We start from the raw sequence: 21951 nt of genomic DNA on the forward strand, positions 1-21951 counted from the left end.
CTTTTAATTATTTGACCAATGCCCATGCAGTTCAATGCACTTATCATTTGGCGCAATTGGAGCTCACAAAGTGAGCAGATGCAGTCAGACATACTGCTAATATAATATGTTCCATCACAAGTTGCATTTTTATGTTACTTTTCATATGGTGGTTCCTTTATATTTATTTTATCTAGCTGTTGTTCATATGGAGTTTGAATGCACTTACTGTAAGACATTTTGGACAAGAATGCAGAATGAATGGAATTTTCTCAGTGTAGATGTTGACCTTTGTATATATCTTGCTGGCACAGATAGAAGGTTTGGCAAGAAAGGCTAACAACAATGGTCTACTGATTTTGTCTTACTGAAATATTTGGAAGTGTGTCAGTTTTCACATTGGGTTTCTTTTGTTGTTTGTTGACAGCTTCGTCAAACCATCTCCACTTAGATTGTTTTTCTCTTTGTCCTCTTTTCCTCACACACTGTTCTCTGTTAGCGCTGCTGCAGTAGTCTCCATATCTGTGGAGCAGCTATAGTTATGGTAAAGATAATAAAACATGACAACAATTTTCACAAAGTTTTTCTAACCCCTTACTTAGTTCTGGCGGTGCGGAGATTGAAAGTGCAAAGAAGAGTCTGGGATTGTTTCCGGTGATGTTAACAATAAGCCAGTGTTGTAGAATCTCCTAGGAAACCGAAAGAAGCGGGAAAGCTTTGATTATTCACTTATCGAAGCAGCCTCAGTACATTGATAGTGAAACACTCATTCATCCAGCAAATGGTACATATGCTGTACTATCAAGACTGTGTGGCATGACAGTCCATTGTTTTATTACATGAGTGATAAAGCCCTTGCTCTGCAGCTTCAGGGCCTTTCAGATTTTCAATTCTATTCAAATACTTGAACATTTAAATTCTGAGCTGTTTAGATTTTTATACTTTTTTTTTTTAATTCTTTTCTTTTTTTTAATACTTCCATGTGTGGCTTTTTCTAAATGGTCCAACTAAAGGGTTAAAGTGTCAGAACAGTCATAAGACACAGTTAACTGAACTGACCATTTTCATTAGTCCTTTCAACTTAAAAGGAGGAACTTTAGAATGACTAGGAACACCACACCCCAGGTTAGTAAACAGAAACTTCAGCTTCCTGTTTCCATAAACAGACCTGGGTCTGCCACCTTTTCTACAACTCATAATTTCTGTTTTGACATATTTACTTTCATTCTCTATCTTTGTTCCTATTATAATTAACTTTCACTGCAGTAAGTACCACAAAAAACAACCATAACAAGAATAAAAGATTAGGTAGCACTGAGAAGACATTAAAAATGAAATACTTGATGCACTCCTAGTCACCTTTGCAGAGAGCTGTACTGTTGGCTTTTACTGCTGTTTGGTGTTCACTTGTAATGGATAACACGCATACACCAAAAGAACAGTGTGTCCTGCTGTAACCCACAGAATATCATGCTTTGGTCCCATTTCTTTGTCTCTCAGGACACAGGTCCAAAAGAGACTGTAAACAGCAAAATGTAGTAAACAGATTTTGGGCCTGTTAAGGGAGCTTATGTACATTCTCCACAAAAAAAAGTTGCAGGTCCAAAACATTTCCTGGCACAACAGAGTGCATGGTATGGTAATAGGAAAATTCTAGCAAAACGCAGGAATGAGAATAAATACTCTCAGTAACTTTCAGGGTTTGTGTCACAACACATTGATTTTATTAGTGAACGTTTACTTCAGTATTAGTTGTTAGTGTTGCATGTGTTAATGGCATAAACAGGGTATATTAGGGTCAGTTTTGAAACTCTCAGAAACACATTTTGAAACTGCTAATTTACGTTTATTTAAAAATACAGACTTTATGGAAGTGCAGAATATATCCTAACATCAACAACCAATGAAACAATCAGCATTCACCTTTTAAAAAAATAATAAAAAATATTGTGTAAAACAGGCATAAAATGAGTAATGGTACACAAAGAATCACAGGCTCAAATTGGTAGAAACTTGATTTGCTGATTTGAAAAAAGGACTTGATTGAGGTGGGGTTAGTTTAGAAACCAAAATATCTACTATCACAATTTACTAAATTAAAGTGTTTTACTGTACATACTCCTGAGTGCAAAATGCATCTGCAAAAAAATGGGTCAAATGTAAATACAAAAATATACATAGCATTTTTTTCCACACATTTGTCTTAATCCGTAAGTAAAATTTGGTAGGACATTCAACTCTGTGATTTGGCTTCAATGCAACAAGATGATTAATTAACTTGTCATGCGCTCTCCTTTAAATGAAATAAGTAAGATTGAAGATGTACAAATTATCTTGCTTCTTCCAAAGATTTAAAAAGAAATCTATACTTGAAGAAGAGATCTATACAATCTACTTAATACATAAGAAGTAACAGAAAGAACTTAAAAGGAGAAGGCACTGAGATCAGACACTGAGAGACAGAGGGGGTCAGAAGGATTCATCGTCTGACTGCCCTGCCAGACCGCCCAGAGACCTGATCTGAGACTCCCTTCCAGGAAAGGTTTTTCCCTCGGACCCTTCGGACCCTGACTGACCAACTGTCACTAACCTTCTCATTCTCCTGTTCCCTGACCCCACTGATTCCACAGACTCTGCCCTGTCACTGATAATGTCACCAACACTTGATCTTACCGACAATCCACCATTAGACCCGTTGCTATGGGAAGAATGACTGTGAGCATAGCTGTTGTTGAAGCTGTATCCATGGGAACCGTTGCTTCTGTGAGAGTTGCTGTTGCTCTTGGGGTGGCTTGGCTGAGTCTGGAAAGTTTGACTAAGGGAAACCTTATCAAAGGATTTTTGGCTACGTAAACTGTGCTCAGAACCGGAGTCCCGCTGGGTATCAGGCTTTGAATGTGTATCTGGTTCTCCAGCTGCACCAGGGTCTCCTGCAGGTCCAGAACTCTGAATGAAGGTCACATCTAGTGGCCTGTCTTCACACAAAAACTCCCTGACAGAGGATGGTAATCTGGGAGTGGTGGTGTCAGTCTGTCTACCAGGGGGAGCAGGCAGGATGCGGCCTACCTGAAGACAGAAATTGGAGGTTTGAAGAGAAAAAGGGAAGAGACACATTATTAAATGAACCTCTTAATTAATGGGATACTAGGGTTGTGCCGATGGACAATATGGTTGACCGGCATCACGATGGAGAGCCACCATCGTGATGCCACGCCCCCCACCCTGTCAGACAAACGCTACCTGGACTAGTAACGTATCAGCATGCGGTAACCATGCTCTGCGGGCTTGGACAAAGCGGTCTCAAGTGAGAGAGAAAAAAGCGTTAACGTGGAACGCTATCACACTTTCCTTTATCCCCTCATTGGACTAACTTTGTGGATACTACTGTGTGCGTGCATCAATAAGTAAGTCTGATGACGATGTTATGTAGGATTTATGAATGTACGTTAGCAACAGTTGGCTATTTCACAAGGGTGCTATTTAACGTGTGAGCTAATACTGCGCATCTGTTCACGTGCAGAGTTAGGTTTCTGTTTATTGAATGAGTTATTCAGTGCTAATATAACCAAGACTGTAGTTTAAACTCAGTAATGATATATTAGGTTATTAGTGTCGCTCTGTTTAAGGCAAATGTTCCACTTTACTGTTGTTAAGCAGATCACAGACATCTGATTGAGTCTAGACTTTACGGCACCGTAGTTAAGTGAAAGTAGGTCAAGTGGTTATTTACTGCCCCTACCAGCGCCCGCATTAATACTGTCTATTTACAGAGGGCATTTAAATGTATGTCAGATTGTTTCTGTAGGAGCCATTTATATTCACCTTTTTTGGTTAGTTAAGTTAGTTTATATTTATTCTAGCCACTTGGGGGAGTATTGCATTGGGTGTGGTATGTCACTCTGAATTGGATATATCTGCAGGTGTGGCAATCAGTGAGAGCAAGGTGTGGATGGTGGGGAACACACAGTTCTTACCGCAGCCGTGAGCACCCACTGCACTGACCAAGTCCCTGCACTTTATTAATTAGCCACGCTGGGTGAAGTACTATTTTATGTCAAATACCTCCTTTTCTACTTTTTTATAATAAACGGGAACACCACCCAACAATAATCAATGCCTGGACTCAAGATCTTTTGCTACGTGTTGAGAACACCATGCCATCCATACCGAGGCTTAGGATAGCCTCAACAGTTTCTATGTTAATTGTTAGTAGTAGAAACAAATATTTATGTAAAAAAGAAACCCCCCCGACAATGACGATATCATTGTCCATCACAACGTTTTACTGTAAACATCGTCAACTGCCAATTTAGGGGACATTGCCCAACCCTATGGGATACAGCCAATGAATTTAGTGCTACTACTAAAGACAGAGAGACACTTAGGAACTCCAGTAGAACAAATCAACAAAAGACACGATAATATAGGCAGAGGTTAAATTGGGCCGGAACACACCGGAGCGCAGCTCCGCCTCCTCAGGTCCACAACACACCCTGCCGGAGCTCAGCTCCGTTTCCTTCAGCATCAAACATTTTGCTGGGGCTTCAGCCCCGAATGTTTTGAGTGTAGCCCCAAATGTATTTTGAAAAGTTGACTGACAAATATGAAACCGGACGACGCTTTGTGTCCACTCTCGCTGTAAAAAGCTGTGCAGCTTCAGGTTTATGGATGCGCTCTGCTGTCGAAATGCTGCGGAATATGTGTCGCATTTTTGCTCCGTGCATTTCTGCCATAAATTTTGGGTTTCTACCTCCGATGTAGAGCGGCGTACAGCCACTTCCCTAAACGTCTCAAACGGGGCTCTGTGTCTGTCAGACGGTCTGAGATCTACCGTATCAGCAGAGCAATCACATAATGCACAGCAGACTACGGTGCAGGTATAGATTATTTTCTGAAATATAGTGACTTTATTCTTGTGGGCTAATGGCCTATTATAACTTTATTTTTCACAAAATATCACGACTCCTCCAAATCTCAGAGAACACAGATGGGATGAGTTATATTTTGAATGTGCACAAAGTTTTGGACATGAGCAGAAATCTTGCTGAAACATCTGAAATATTATAGTCCAGGGGTTTATTAATAAATTAAATGAATAATGTATCACTGAGGTGAATAATTGTCATATGCACATTTACGGATGTTACTTCCCCAATAAAAGATGCAAAAGAGGGAAGAATAAATGATGCCTAAGCTACATGTGTGCTGACTCAGATATAATTACAAAAGTCAATCTAAAGGATAATAAATAGATGAAAGCAATACAGAATGCCTGACAGCCTTACTGCAATATTTTCCATTATGTTTTTATATTTTGATTGTAATGTTTCCCTTTACATAAAGATATTTCAGGCATATTTATTCAGAAAAAAGGTAGAAATAGGTGCATAGAAATTCACCAAAATGCAGGAAATGAAGTGTTTAATGCTAAAAAAAAATCTGTCATAAGTCAGTACACAAATCTGGAAGCAAAACCTTGGCCTTTGGGTTGCCAGGCCAGTTATGATTAGAGCAAATGTTGGTGCCATCTAACAAACTGGAAGCTAAAATGAACATACACTGGCTATTAACAAGCTGGGCAAGCCAATCACTGTTAAAAAGGCTATAATAGGGGTTTCTGATCTTAAATCAACAGAATTTTCTTGTTTAAAAAGATGTTTACATATTTGCCAACCAATATTTTCAAACATGTTCGATTTCATACATTTTCTGGGGTGAGATCCGTTGCCTGCCAGTTAACATTAGCCTATAAAAGGTAAAACATAATAATAAAGTAATAAGTATTTCTCTTTGTTTGACTAACTAATCAACCCTACATTACACATTAATACTGGAAAAAGAGCCCCTTTGGTGTAAAAACACATTAAGTCATTTTACGGCGCGATTTTAAATGACGACCATTCCCCATAAATAAGGGCTCCCCCTCCCTATAAAAGCCAATTTAACCACTGAATATAGGCAATCCTCAAAACTTAGGTTAATAACCAAGGTTATTTGTTATTTGTGTAACCCCGGTTCATGAGCATGGTAACCATACAATTAGGCTTAAGGATTCACTGTGCCTTCCACCTATAGGTTTAAAGCGCCCAGATTATGCTCATTTTCAGGTTCATAACTGTATTTTAAGGTTGTACCAGAATAGGTTTACATGCTTTAATTTTCAAAAAACACCATATTTTTGTTGTATTGCACAGCTCTCTCTCACTGCTGCAGCTCCTCTTTTCACCTTGTTTCTGTTTTAGCTACAGAGTGAGACCTCTTTTCTTCTTCTGTACTATCTTTGATTGCACTCGCACATGCGCAGTAGCTCAGATGTACATCATATCAGCTAGCTCCATAAACAGTAAAAGAAAGGTTGTTTCTCCAACTTCGGTCAGTTACAAGGTAGGATTACCTGGGAGACTTCTAAAAGAGGGCGCACATGTAAGTAGTTCTGGTAGACTATGGTAAACTTGTATGTGTTGTAGCAGTGCTTTGCCATTGAGAACGAGGTAGCATGCTTGCGGTTAGCCAGCTTGTTTTGGCTAGCCGTGCAGATTTTGAACAGTTCACCCGGAGACTGAAAGCAGGACACATTCAGAAACCGTATCCAACTCAAAACAGCATGGATGGATTTTTTTCATAGTTTGTATGCGTGTGGAAGCACCAGAGACACTAAATAACACCCCAAATCCCAGAAAAAGTGATTTTCTCATAATATGGGCACTTTAACATTAAAACATGATGTATAAATAATATATAATCTATTAATTTTCCTCCATCCGGCCCAGTTTAACATGCAACTCAATTTTATACAATATATGCAGTAGTAGGGCGTCCCTACTCCGTCTCTCTTTCAGCTAAGGGGTCCTTGGCCTAAAAAACGTTGAAGACCCCTGCATTAGAGAAATTGTGGAAATTGTTTAACAGATAAGCTCTGCCTGGCGTCAGCCTGGCAAGCACACTAATGTGTGCATTGCCCTCTGTACTTTGATACAAGGCAAATATTGATTGGTCATTAACTTGACCAATCAATATTACTGCTACAGCCTGCCTATGGTGCCCTAGTGGCTTGGAATGGCGATAGGTGTTAACCGAGCCCTGGGTATCCTGCTCTGTCTTTGAGAAAATGAAAGCTCAGATGGGCCGATCTGGAATCTTGCTCCTTATGAGGTCATAAGGAGCAAGGTTACCTCCCCTTTCTCTGCTTTGCCCGTCCAGAGAATTTGGCCCACCCATGAGAGACAGACATCATAGCTTTGAAACGAGCAAAGTGGCAGTTGGTCAAGGCCACACCCCCACCCTCCACCTTGCCCCCCCCTCTCTCCTCCTCAATACCTACAGATACAGAAATGGCACATACTAAGGAAAGCTCATTGTGGGACTGGCTCTAGTGGCCGTAATTCTGCACCAAGGCTTAAAACTGAAGGCATAACATAATCACATCGCACTTGCTATTGTTTACCAAACATTGCTTTGTATACCCTTACCAAAGATAAAGCGTCCGTCTTCGCCCGAACAACCCGATACTCTCCTCCAGCCAGCGATGCACCATCCAAGTGTGGTCCTACTGTAGAGGAAAACTGAGGTCTTCCCGGAGGGTGGAAGTCTGACTTGTCAATTCCAGCCATTGAAGCTAATTGACCGAGGCTAAAAAAAAAAAAAAAAAAAGATGGAATCAATTTAAGTTAAGGGCACAGTCATTCATTACTGAAGTGTATGCTAAAATAATCTAAGATATTGAATTGGTACATGTAAAAAAATGCTACTTTACATACAGGTTGCCTTATTTCCATTGCAAATGTAAATTAAATGCCACACCCATTTAGATTAATTACTTCAAGATGTAATTAGAGATGTTTATTACTAGCAGTAGATGCACTGGTAAAAGCACTGAATGGCATCAATAGCAACAAGCGTCTTTACGCATATTAGTAACATTAGTAAAATATAAAGCAATATTTTACTAACAAAAGGATTAAAAAGATTTCTGTTGTGTGGACCCCCTCCTTTAAGATGTTTTTTAAAAAGTAGCCACAACAAGGTAACAATGGAGAATAAGTGCTGCAGAGTAAAGGGCTGTAAAGTATACTGGTGTGATTCTGTTAACTGGGTAAAAAGATAAAATAGTGGGGAACATGAGGAACCAATAAGTCAAAATAAAAGAATAAACGACTGTCGGGTGTTTTTATCAATGCAGGAAACCCAGCAAATGCAGCTGTTCACTGTTGACGGTAACAATGATGGCAGCACAGTAAGGCCCTGTCCACACGTACCAAAACAATCTTTTTTTTACCCGTCTTCCCTGGATTTGTTTCAAGAATAGTTGCGTCCAAACGAATCCATTTGTAAATGACTCAACATGCTACTTCCTATTCCAAGCCTATAGGCGGCGCGGTTTCTGCTACAGAAATTCACCAAAAAAAACGGAGAAAAGCATTGTCACTTCCACTTCCCATTGTAACCTGGCTACCTCATGGGTTAGCTAGACTAACACTCTCTTAATACATTCATGGACTATAATAACTTTCACCACTGCTCATTTTATAAAGGCCGCCGCAAGAAAACGTGTCTTTGTTTACATTGTATAATGTGCTGTTGGATTGCTTTTAATTTTGCAATTCTGTCTGCCATCGGACTGGATGCAGCGCGCTAGCTAGCACAGCTAACGTTATCTCTGCTAGCTAACATCGGCAGTCAAACAAACATCAATGATCCATGAATGATGTCTTTTTGATAATCTACGGTTTTCTGGCGGTAGCCTTTCTACAATAAACCGTGGTAAAAGTTACTATAATCCGTTCAAGGAGTTGATAAACAGACAGATTAGCTAGCTAGCCAGTTGATAAATTGTCTACTTCCACTTTATAAACAACCATAGCAGCTAACGTTAGCTACGTCGCAGCTTCTTTAGCGATGTTTATCGTTGGCTACATAACGTTAGCAATATATCTTGTGTAGAATCCAGGACCGGCAGGACAGAGGGAAGTGTCAGGGAGCAGAGACAAAGTATTTAGATGAAGTGAGCTGGTTTGACCATGGAGAGGGTCTATGCTCGCTTAGCTTCACCGCAGTTGTGTGTGACCGGCGTGCAATAGCACTAGTGCGGTAAGAGGTCGAGGGGTGTGGCGATGACATCATCGATACGGGGTCGTATTTGTATTCACCATCCATACGAAGCAAACAAGAGCAGTTTTCGAATTTTTTCACCCTGAGACCAGGTTTCAAAAAAGTGCCTTTTCAGGTAGTGCGTTTACAGGATTCGTCTGGACGGTCGGCCCAAACGATGCAAAACATGTGCGTTTGCACAAAAAAATGTTTCCGTGTGGACGGCCCCTCAGACATAGCCATGTTTAAGGACAATACTGGGTACATCCTGGTCCCCACCCATTTACTGCACCTTATGGTTTCAGAACAACTCAGCACCCTTAAATGGCCCTTGAGGATGAATCAAGGTAAATAATCAAAGAAATAAATTTAAATCAAGATAAAGTATTTATGACCAAAGAAAGGCTCAAATAAACAAAGGAAAAACTGGTGATTTGGTCACAGTGAAACTCATCCTGTCAGAGAGAAACTAATTTGAACAGGGCTTCTAAATAGAAGAAGTCAACAGGAACAGAACAAATAGCCCGGTGTTATTAAAGGGCATCTCAGAATGAAAGTGAAATCCAACAACACATCTACGATAAAGAGTCAATTTACAAAAAGTAGCCCGCCTTTTGCCATCTTACCCTCAGTCACATGAGAAGATGTCCTTTTCATCTTTATGAAAACACAAAAAGTCTTAAAATACTTGACAGTTCCATGTTGACTTCTGATTAGCATGCATTTCCAGTATAATAGACATTAACTACACAACTTGATGTGGTTTTCCATACATAGCAAATTTCATGATGTATCGAAATCGGGTCTTCTTTTTCTGTATCGTTCAGTGATATTTCGGAATGAGGATTACAAAATACATCTATTGTTGCATTATCAAAAAAATTTGAACTATGATCAATGATAAAGTTGATTAATCAAGTAGTTGATCAACGAATATTACAGCTGCATGAAGAGAGGTTTGTCTCGCAACAAAGCCTTGATAGACAGCATTATGGGCTTATGGCTGACATGTTAGCCAACTTTGAAAACTAGCAGACAAGGAGCAACACAAGTATCCCATTGGAGTTATGCCATTGGTGGTGATGGCGCAGTGGATATGACACATGCATTTGGTGTGGGAGATCTGAGTTTGATTCCCACTGCGATACATAAAACCAATGTGTCCCTGAGCAAGACACTTAACCCCTAGTTGTTCCAGAGGCGTGCAACCACTGACATAGTGTGTAGAAATTGTAAGTCGGCTTTGGATAAAAGCATCAGCTAAATGACATGTAATGTAATGTAAAATGTCCACTAATGTGCACATGATGTTTAACTCTCATCCATCACTAACTTTAGCTTTGCCTCATTTTGTGCTGAGCAGGTAGCGCACACTTGGCTTGTCTGAGCTTATTTGCTTTACACCAGAGATCTTCAACAGGGGGTCCTCGGAGTCATTGCAGGGGGGCCTCCAAATTATTGTAAATTTGAGTCTTTTAAAAAAAAAAAATAATAATAATAATAATTAAAATGCCTTAACATAATTCCAACATATTATTAGCAAATATAAATTCCCACTGATGATAGGCTTACTGGCCTATAGGTAGTCACTAAGATATCAGCCCACAGATACAGTTAATCCTAGATTCACTGTGCCACATGTGTAACATTAATATGATTTATAAAATCATGCCAACAATTAATATTTTAATAGCTTATGAAAAAAGGGTATGTAAGAAGGCTTTAGGTTGCCCTAACAGTTATTGTAGGCCCAGTTTAATATGCAACTTAATTTGATAGAATATGTAGTCCCTGCTACATCTCACTTTAAGTTAATGGGTCCTTGGCTTAAAAAACGTTGAAAACCCCTGCTTTACACAACTGCCTATGGTTTTCTATTGGGACTTTAGGGTGATCTGTTGGAAGTCAACAATACAATCTTTGTGATACTTTGTAAAAAATAAATATTAAACATTGGCTACTTCTTTAATGCAAAAAAAAAAAAAAAAAAATATATATATATATATATATATATATATATATATATATATATATATTTTTTTTGTTTTTATCATTAGACATAAAGAACAGAGAAACACAAATTGAACAAGAATAAAAACACTCTCCCACCCCCCACCCTCTGCGGTCGTGAGGAAAACAGAACAAATAAACAAACAGAAATCACACCTTGCCTAGTCACTCTCCTCTAGTTCTTGTGGCGCTGAGGTCATTATGTCTGATATTTTTGCTGCTGTGCTTTTCCATAGGTTGATGGTCGATGATTTGGCTTTGTTAATCCTTGCTGTAGAGAGCTCAAGCATAACTATGTCTAGAAAATACGCCAACCACTGTTTTATCCCAAGAAGGTGTAATTTAGAGTCGTCAAGTAACAAAACAATCGGGTCAGCAGGAATTTGACATCCTATCACATCAGATATTATTGATGTTGTTTTATTCCAGAACTCATGCACCTGTTCACATTCCCAGACCATATGCAGGAAAGTTCCAGTTTGTTCAGGTTGACAGAACGTGCAATAGGGAGTGGGAATGACTTTAGAGACCCATCTCTTCTGGGGAGTCCAATATGTCCTATGACATATGTTGAAGTGGATATACTGGTGATTTGGGTTTTATATAACATTTAATAATTACATGACCGTCAGCAGTTTTCTAATGTTGGTTGACAAAAAAGCAATTTTAAGGCATCACTTTGGCTTCTAGTACCTTGAAAAAAATAATAGATTGTTTGAGAATAACAATTGTTATTGTGGTCCTAAAAGAACTACATTCAAAACAAAATTAGAAGATAAAAGGAACATATGACAAGGGCAATAGTGAAGTTGAAACAACTTTATATGGGGATTCTGTCAGAATGAAACTCTATTTTGAACCAGGGTATCACCAGGTGGGAAAAGCCAACATGACCCAAATGATGGAAAAACTGAATGCCCAGAGATGCATAATGAAACTGAAAGTTGTGAAGTTAAATAAAGACATTCTTTAAACCACCTAGATCCAGAACTAAATTGGCACCGTCAAAGTAAAAAGAGAAATGCTGTACTGGCCAGGTTTAAGAATACTCACCCAGCATCCTTAAGGAGATCCAGGAAAGCATGGAACTTGGTAAATGAGCTCTCGATGCTCTCGAGGACAACCTCGTCTTCAAGAGCACCGAGAGCAGGTGGTGCTGTTGCAGAGCCAGTGGCTGCCAACGCCTCTGACAGGGAGAGGTTGGTGTCACGTAGACGGGCATTCTCCAGCTCATACTGAATAGAAACAAGAAAAAAGACAGAATAAAAAGAGCATCTTGAAGCCAGTTTCTTGTTTGTTCATTTACAAAACCATGTATATGAGCGTACAGTACTGTATCTCAGACCCTGTGACTGTCTGTTGGTTTTGAGACATGACAAAATTGGGGGAAGTAGCCCTTTCTACATACCATCAAAGGAACTTTCTCACAATTTCAGATTGAATTGAATTTTGAGTTATAACGACCATAATTATCCAAAACCTACTTCAGTGTGGCTGACCAACCCTCAATTTATATAATGTAAGTGTGTCATAACAAAGTTTCAAGACAAGAGCTCAAAAACTAAGGCTATAACAATGTCCACAAACTGCAAGAAAAGGCAAACTGATGACTGCTGCACACAACAAATGTTTGCAGTTGAGGGAAACAGAATAAAAATAAATAACAGACAAAATCATGTTAGTATTTTTGAGATTACCATTACCTCCATGAGCCTTGACTCAGCTTTCAGTCTGGCTCTGCGCTCCTCTGCCAGCCTCAGACGACACTCTTTTAGCTCCATCTGCAGGGCATGCATCAGAACACACACAAATACACAGCCTGCTCCAAGTTCATCAGAGTAAACTGATAAGGTCCAAAAGCTTTCCCATTGTCCTGTCTACGAAACTTAAAAAGTTCCAGAAAGTTTTAAGTTGGTAGGCAGCCTGATGTGACTAACCTGCATATATTCAAACTTCCGTCCGGTAATCCTGTCCTGGAGACTAAGAGAAGATGGTCTCTCCTCCACTTCCACTTCTTCCTCATCCTCTTCTCCCTCTGAATCAGACTCCACAGTAACCTTCACGGTGGCTACACCCTAATGAAAACCATGTATTTCAACAAATGATGATACAATGAAAATTAGGGCTGTGCTCGATTGAAGAAATTCTTAGTTGACTAACACTCATTCAATTGACTAATCGATTAGTTGATTTGATCGACAGATCTGTAAATCTGAGTTTCTCCGCAAAGAGTCATGCAAAAGCATCACTTTAATTCTTGTGTTTAACAGAGATGTGCTCATACGTTTCTTGGAAATAAGTCATTCAGCATGAAAAAAGCATAAAACATGACTAATCGACTAAAGAAATTTAAGCTAAGACCAAAACGACCGATTAGTCGACTAATCGACTAAGATGGAGCAGCCCTAATGAAAATACAGTTTGATTACACTTGGCAGGGTTCTGATCCCTTTTCAAATTTCAGTCATTTCTACAGTAATACACTTTACATAAACAAAAGGAAACTTACCTGGAAGCTTTGATTGATCACACAAACTCCAGGAGGCATACCTCTGCAACAAAGGCATCCAACATAATATTAGTCTTTGATTCACTGAGCGCCATCACAGCAATACCTGGTGAATGTTTTGTAAAAAAACCTACAGTATGTTCACTTCTGGTTGGTTGAAGAGACATGTTCTGAAAATGTAGCCAAAAACTGTTCAATCAATGTGGCAATTAAAATAATACATGTAATACTTAGGGCTGTAGCGATACACTAATCTCACGATATGATACGTTACACGATATTCAGCTCACGATACGATATATATATATATATCACGATATTCGGCCAACGATACGATTCGATATAATTCGATACACTTACATTATTTTCTGAAAGATTTAAAGGGGACCAAGTGATTTTTGTGACATCTTGTGAGTGTTCCATTTACTTGGATTTAATTAATTGAACTGAAAACATCAATTACACAATATATGTCTCTGACTGGACAGAGAGTCTACAGCAGGGATCATCAACTACATTTTTTTCAGAATTTTTCTAAGCACTGTGGCGGCCGGACTTTCAAATAAAATAAAATAAAATGAATTTATACCTAATACGCATATTCTTTTTCACTTTCTTACTGAATTAATGCTATTTTATTTTATTTTTTTACATGTAGGCCTATTAGTGTGAGCAAACTCCTAAAAAACATGGAAACTCCCTAATGATAACTGGCTCTTTAACTAGAAAAAGATCTCAGACTAGGAGGCAGTTCACTGAGGAGTGATGGTTAAAGTCTGTGATTATGGAAACATTATTGTAGTATGCAGCATCCTGATAGGTGGAAAATGCTTGCAGAAAGAAAGGCTGTTGTCAGGTAAACATGTCACTGTCAAAGAGGCTGAAGCAAAAAGTTGACGTGGAAAAGCCAGAAGCCCAGCTTTAATGATGAATGGACTGATAAGCAGGCTATGCACTCGTCATGTATGCCTCATTTGCAATGAAACGATGTTGTTGCAAAATAATACAACCATCATCATCATCATCACTCGAACATAACAATTGCGTCATTCACGTGCATATTAAGTAGCTCCAGATTGTCCGCTCTAGCGGAGAGTTTGGTTTGTTCAGCCACTAGTGAGGTTTACAAGAATTTGTCAAAATTTCCAGATTCCCGGCAACCTAAGATAAACAGTTAGACTACAAACCGACAGCTTTAGTTTTAGCTCGTTTGTATAAAAATCGCTATTTGCAGAGTAGAGCTGTGTTTGCGTAAAACAGCGCGGTGGACAAGAGTGGACTGAGCAGACCGAGCAGATTGAAATATTGCTTTCTACATGTTGATGCCGGTCTACACAGGTGAGTGCATTGATAAGTATTGACTTTCTACTCACAAAGGTTTAATTGTAGCCTATTTACAGAAAAGAGACTAGCGTGAGTTCATCTGCCCCAGCGGCCGTTGGTAACTCTGTATCGTTCCCAGTCAGGTGCTGCGTGTTTTAACCTTTCACACACACACACACACACACACACACACACACACACACACACACACACACACACACACACACACACACACACACACACACACACACACACACACACACACACACACACACACACACACACACACACACACACACACACACACACACACACACACACACACACACACACACACACACACACACACACACACACACACACACACACACACACACACCTCGGCTCAGCTGTGTGTGTGGAGCTCGGTCATCGCTGTACAGAATCCAGGCATGTGAATAGAGATGTAAATACAAGGGCTGTTTTTTTGCTCTAAATGCTTGAAATGATAAATAACAGAACGCATTTTTCCTCTTTACATTTTTTGAATTCATGATTATTCTGGGGGCCAGACTAAAAGCTTTGGCGGCGGGTTGCCAGTTGACGTTGGCTGCTCTACAGCGACACTAGTGGCTGGCTGACCAAATCGCTCTTCCTGCAACGTGAACGGGGGTAAACAACACGGGGGATCTGAATGAGACTTATGTATCAATACTCGCGGCATAAAAATCGATACTTTCTTGGGGAATAAAATATCGATTTATATCGCAGAATCGATAAAATTGCTCAGCCTTAGTAATACTGTACATGTGAATAGTGTGTTTTATTTTGAACTAAAAGTAAATTGGTTTGCCAGCATGTCCTCACCTCTGGCGTCCAGCTCGTGCAGCAGCACGCCAAGGCACACAACCGGAGTGGGAATAGGGCTTCTGTGTCGGAGCAACACCTGAAGGAGAAGTTCCTTTACGAGGGGCTGTACCACAAAGAGAGCCATGTAAAGAACTGGAAATTCACAAACCGAAAAACTTTAAGCCACACAGAGTTTTTCTGGAAAATTGGCTATTGGCCTCTGTTTTAGAACACACAGACGGGTAGTAAGGAAGTGATACGCTGGGTGGATCCATGAGGTGCTTTACATCTGGAAAAAGCAGGTTCTAAACATCACAGGCAAAAGAGAATTAAGGCGGACGAGTCCAGTGGAAAATTACTATCAGTTACGACACATCCTGGCACTCGTCATCTTTTACTTTTGATATTTACTACAGGGTATCGAAACCCAAAGTATCTAAAAGTGTTGGTTTTGGTGTCAGGCGAGGATCTACAAAATGTTGTCATATAAATAATTCTATTGAAGACATCTAAACTGTATCAAACACTTTTTTGCACCAGTCAGCAGAGCTGTCTGGAGTAACAAAGGGAGAACAGGATAAAGTTCTTACCATGTCTCCAGATGACTTAAAAGCCAAAAGGTGAGAAGTCAGAAAAAGACAATATGGGTATGAGATAATAGACGCTATAAAAACAGAATCAAAGAAATCCAACACTTAAGGTTGTTCTTGCTTTTGCACAGGCTGGAGACTTGCGGATTTGCATTCCGATTAAATACAAAATACCAAGTTGGCAGTTTGGGAGTCGGAAATTTGACATTGTTTGACGTATACAGTTTATGTCACGTACAGCAACAAAACTAGATCTATTTATGAGCCTGATGAAGTGGTGAGGTAAAACCTTTCCCAATGTCAATAAAATAGAAAAGATCAATATATTTGTGTGGGCTGATTGTGTGGCCACCACCACAAATATCTTTAGTATGTTAGGTCTGACAAGGGATACAATGACCTCAACTGTTTGAAATCACAGACAGGTGCCTAGAATTAAATGTAGCATTGTGAGAAACAAGAAAAATATACACATATACCTATCCTAAAAGCAGTTTTTCCTCTGGCTGTACTGGGTAGTGCTCGCCTCCTTGGACCAGAAGTTCTCTGTGGCTCTGAGGCTGCAGGCTTGATCCAGCAGTACTACAGTAAAACATTAGGAAGACACAAGCCATGGGCACAACTTTGTAACAAATATGAAGCAAGCATGCAAATACACCATCATCATTCATTTAGACTTTGAACGAAGAAATCAGCTCAAGACACTCACCTCTGGTGACTGTCCATGAGCATTCATCAGAACTTTCTCTAGTATAGTTTTAATTAGGACCTTGTCTGTAAAAGAATTGAAAAAAACATTCACCTTGAAAAAAATATTTGTCGAGAGATTTATATATTTGTTTTTTAGATATGTTTCAAACAATTATAGTACTAAATTAAGTATAGTATTAGAGAGCAATTATGGCATTTTTCCAGTATGAAAACACAACATACTTGAAAACTGGTTAGGATTAGCACAATGCAAATACACAGCTAAATAAAAATCTAACAGTGCACTAGCTGCGCCTAGAGGCTGCAATGTTTATTACACCCACAATACAAAAGTGATGTGTGAAACAAACATACCAATAATTCCAAATCATATTGTTCTATGCAGTGTGAAAAAAAAATCTAGAAAATGTTATGACTTTGGCTGAGGTAGCTTCTTACCAATTAAAGGGTTACTACGAATATCCAGTACACAAAGAGCAGAATTTGTTTTCAAGGCTTCTAGCAAACGACGAGCTCCTTCGTTGGACAGACCACACCTCTGTAGGTCAACAGCTGTTCAACAAGTCACAAAACGGAAACAGAAAACATGAGCAAAATTCCTGCAAAAAGGAAAACAGCAGCTAAAAACAAACTTCTCTTTGTCTCATTGAATTTCTCTCAAACCCACACACCTACTAACCTTTAACCCAAAGGTCCTCTGCCAGTTCATGCGCAAGAGCAGCAGCACCCCGGTCCCCAATTAAAGTGTTACAGTTCAGGGTGACACGGCGGAGACCTCCCATTCCCTCAAACTGTGGCTGTCGATACCTCAGAGACTCCGCCCATGCAGTGCCATGCCTCTGCATTCCCTGATGCTGAGAAAAACTTGCACTCTTATACGAATATGTATTTTTTTTTTTTATACAGGCCATTTTTTAAAATAGGGTCAGGGTTTACAATTAATGATACATTACACAAATTGGCACAAAATAGTATGCCAGGTAAAGTCTTATAAATTACATATTGCACCTTGATGATGTTGGCCATATGTTCTGCCCCTCTCCAGGTGAGATTGCATCCTGTGAAATCTACCGCCCTGATGCTTGAAGAATACTTCACACTTTGGCAAATGACTGAAACATATGAAAATGAAAATCACAAAGACAACATGCTCACATACACTACAATCCTGAGAAGGCTTTCTGGACAATAAAAGGAAATAATACTGTAAATGTACATACCCTCTAAGCCCTCATCAGAGATTGGACAGTTAGCCAGAGATAGGTTTTCCAAGGAAATACTTTTTGAAAAACCCTGAAATTAAACAAAACATATATTCATTTTTACCAAATTCCACTCTTAAACAGAGCATCTGTTTAAACCAATATTCACCCAGGTTGTATGTCACACACATTGCAATATTCACTACAGTTTATCATTAGTTAATTCTCAACACTCACAGCTAAGAAATTGTCCCCACTGTGTAAATAAAAAAAAGTGAGGGAGTAAATGCTAATGAGCTTACGACTCAGTCTCTCTGAATAAGTAACAAAACAGCAATAGAATGGTTTAAACATGACTGTTTGGACTGCAAAATATATTCTCAGGCAATTGTTTACCTTTGTCAGGGTGATGAGGTCCCTGTGTCTCAGTGGAAGTCCATTAAGCTGCAGAGTCTTGAGGTTGGGAGAGACAGTCATACACTCTCTCAGGGCCTTGCACAACTTAAATGTCATGTCCTTAGAGCGAATGGCTGGGATCTTCTTCCTGAAGCTAGACTTATAGTACCTTCTATCTGAAATTGGTGGTCATATGATTCATGTTTAAATGCAACATTGGTAAGTCATTTAAGTTTCAAATCCAGTACATGTTTCAATAACATTAAGTATTAAGTAATTAATAACAAGTAATTAAGAGGGTATACATTTTTTGTTTAAACTTTCTTTCCCACCATTTATTGATGCACCAGGTTTATATTCTGCCTTACCTGCGTCTCCAGAAGCAAGACTGGCTTGGTAAGTACTACTTATTGCAATGTGGTGCAGGTGTTTGTTAATGCAGATAGAGTTGAGAATGGGTGGCCAGTCTGTGAGTTTGACCCTGTCTCCATTAAAGTCCAGCATCCCTTTGTCAAGGTTCATCTTAACAGCGGGGAGAGGAACTGATTCCTGTCTGGCACAGGCAAAGTCATAGTATGCCATAAAGTCCTGGGCACCCTGCCGCCGAATGTGAGCACTGTCTTGAACCATCTTTGACCTAGAAAAAAAGAAGACAACGTTTTTTTTAAAGCCATTAGGCAAACTTTTCACTAGTCAGAATTATTCAAGATTAATAATACCATGAGATGAAATACTGCTCTGGTGCTGGTGAGAAAACTGTATTAAAAACGTGATTAGACATCTGTTCCAAAGTGTTTCTGGTCGTATTAGTAAATATTTTGATATCGGTTACCAAAAATAGTTGTGAGGGAAAAAGTCAGGAGCAGCACAACTCATTTCACATACGTGAAGAAGGTTCGCAAGACTTTCATGATTTACACAGAAACATTTTATGGAATCTCAATTGAGGAGAAAACGTAGGCAGGCAGTACAGTTTAACCACGATGTGTTATCATGTCGTGCTGTCCTGACTCTCTCTGAAGTTTAGGTCTTCCTGAAAGTGTATTTAAACTCATGCTGGAGGCGTTAAGTTTAGCTGAACCTTCAATGTAAACAAATATATTGCGGGCGCCGTAAACTCAAATGCTTAACCCAAATACCTCAGCACAGACAGAATGTGTTATGTGGTAACTTTCTCCATGACCTGAGCAGGATGGGAGCTCTTGAGGCAGCACTGTGTTATCATACAGCTGTTAGGTCTCCCGTCTTCTATGGAGACACAGCGTTGAACTACTCCTCTGCCTAAGAAAGGTTATGAGATGATGTTGGACACTGACCTGAATGAGACCTGAATGAGACCTGGGGTACAACGGTCTCAACATACATAGGATGAGTTCGTAAGCTGGAAATTCCACCACAAATAGTGGCCCCGTATGCATATAGGGTAAAACAATTTGATTGGTTTTGATTGGTGTTAACTAAAACGGTAGGGAAACGTAGGAGTACATACTTTGGGCATACGTGCAGTTTAGTGTCCCAAATTCCCTATACAATGTCCTTAATTATGAACCTGCTAAACCACCTGTTTAACAGGTGGGTTATGGTTATGGTTAGGGCTAGGGCTAGGGCAACCTGTCTCAAATAAGACCCTCATCATTTGGGTTTTTGGAAAATAATTTGGGACACTAAACTGCACGTATACCCATATTTTGAGAGCTTTGATATCACAAAACGATGGCCAGTAGTGAATAGTTCTGTCTAGCCAACACCTCTCCAGTCACTATTTGGTCAACTTTCCTCTTGCTGAGATAACGGGGGTCACAGATTTCAATGTAAAGCCTGAAAGTCAACTTTAAACCTTACAGTAACTTAAAAGCTGACAGATAGTTTGGTTGGCTAGCATTAATTAGAAACTAAGTTGAAATGTACAGTGTAGCTTAGCTAGCTAGCTAGTAGTCAGCGATAGTTCCGACAGTGGCGTTAGCAAGCTAAGCTCCTAGCAACCGTTGGTAATGAAGGAGACTCTAACGTTAGCGCTATTAACGAGCCGCGGCGGTCGTTTTTTGCTGTATGTACTTACATGCATTATTAAATAACATTTAATCGAAATAAAACAACATAATATACCTTTCACATGAAGGTTCTATTGTCGTGGCACTGTTCTTTCGGTTGTCCTTGACCACTGTCTACTTCTGTTATTGTTGAAGATGTGGACAGTGGACGAGCGATCAAAAGTAGCGCTGTTGTGCCAGCAAAGCCTCGCCCACCACTCTTCCTCACTGTGTTCTGTGTGAGTCCATCCAGAGTCCTGCTGCCACCTATCGGAGCTGAGACCGTTCTCTTAATACATCCATGGCTGAGACCATTGGCTGAGACATGGACTGAGCCGGCTACTTCCAGTTTTATGTAATATGTATTTAAAAAGTAATCAGTAAAACTTACTTGAAGTAAATTACTCTTGGAATGTATCCATGTGTTATAGTACTTCTGTTGTTTTCATTGTATCTTGTGACGTGTTTTAAATACATCTTGGGTCAATGAAGTTATGTGAAGGATTTTTGTGGCAAATTTGTTTGTTAGTGCTGGATATCCTGTAACAAATATTTAGAATATTACTCAATATGAATCACGTATTATTGCCATATTCTTTGGTTTCATACTGCACACTATTTATAATTTAAAAAAACTGTACTAGTTAGGCCCTATAGATTAAATGAGCTTGCTGTTTGACCACAGGGGTTTAAAAAAAACACACACAGGTTGTCAGTTTTTTATTCAAAATGCGTAGAAAATGTAGTGCTCTATAAACCGGAAATGGTCGCGTAGGTAATTGTATCTGTCTTGACGTGTGGATACAAAAAGCCACGTCACGTTACAGCCATCTAGAATAATTGAATTTTCATTTTCCCATCAAATCAATTAAACTTTTGCTTGTTCCTCTAATTTCACAAAATCCTGTAGCTTAAAGTTGTTTTAATGACACTCGTGCAAATGTGAATGTCCTGAGACTTCACAGTATACATTAATGCATTGCGATGAATGCCCCTTTAACTGGAGGTAGTACTTTAATTTAGGTAAATCCCTCACCATTAACACAAAAAAAGATTGTTTAATTTCTAAGCTTCGAATCAACATAATTTCAATTTATCTTATGTTTTTAAATCAAGTTTCAAATTTTATTTCAAAGAAGTTGATTGAAACTTAAAATAAATCCCATACAGTGAGAGCGTTTCACTGAGACAGAGTACAGCTTTATTAAAGTCAAACTTCAGGCATTTCTGAACTCTTCAAACTCAACTTTAGAATGAAAAAGGACAGAATCAATATTCTCAAATAA

At 39.3% G+C, this 21951-nt stretch overlaps 1 protein-coding gene across 1 annotated transcript; it reads right to left on the reverse strand.

The window, feature by feature from the left end:
• Positions 1-1803: 1803 nt before the first annotated feature.
• Positions 1804-20940, reverse strand: cep78 (centrosomal protein 78). The gene is made up of 16 exons (XM_028578969.1): positions 20742-20940; positions 19004-19272; positions 18636-18811; positions 18258-18330; positions 18046-18149; positions 17717-17891; positions 17476-17589; positions 17036-17100; positions 16806-16908; positions 15755-15860; positions 13586-13628; positions 13014-13151; positions 12780-12857; positions 12130-12311; positions 7449-7608; positions 1804-3045 (listed from the first exon to the last, which is right to left on the reverse strand). The coding sequence occupies exons 2-16, from the start codon at positions 19263-19265 to the stop codon at positions 2449-2451; spliced, it is 2376 nt and encodes a 791-aa protein (XP_028434770.1). The 5' UTR covers positions 19266-19272; positions 20742-20940; the 3' UTR covers positions 1804-2448.
• Positions 20941-21951: the final 1011 nt, after the last annotated feature.

The sequence above is a fragment of the Perca flavescens genome, chromosome 5 (assembly GCF_004354835.1).
Source record: "Perca flavescens isolate YP-PL-M2 chromosome 5, PFLA_1.0, whole genome shotgun sequence".
NCBI classification, from domain to species: Eukaryota; Metazoa; Chordata; class Actinopteri; order Perciformes; family Percidae; genus Perca; species Perca flavescens.

What these genes read in the sequence shown, in the direction of transcription:
- cep78 (XM_028578969.1), bottom strand. Translation starts at nt 19,265, where the DNA reads ATGGTTCAAGACAGTGCTCACATTCGGCGGCAGGGTGCCCAGGACTTT. An exon ending in CTCTGATGAGGGCTTAGAGG is followed by an intron (nt 18,150 to 18,257) that starts GTATGTACATTT and finishes CATATGTTTCAG; the next exon opens with TCATTTGCCAAAGTGTGAAG. An exon ending in GGAAGTTTGAATATATGCAG is followed by an intron (nt 12,858 to 13,013) that starts GTTAGTCACATC and finishes CATGCCCTGCAG; the next exon opens with ATGGAGCTAAAAGAGTGTCG.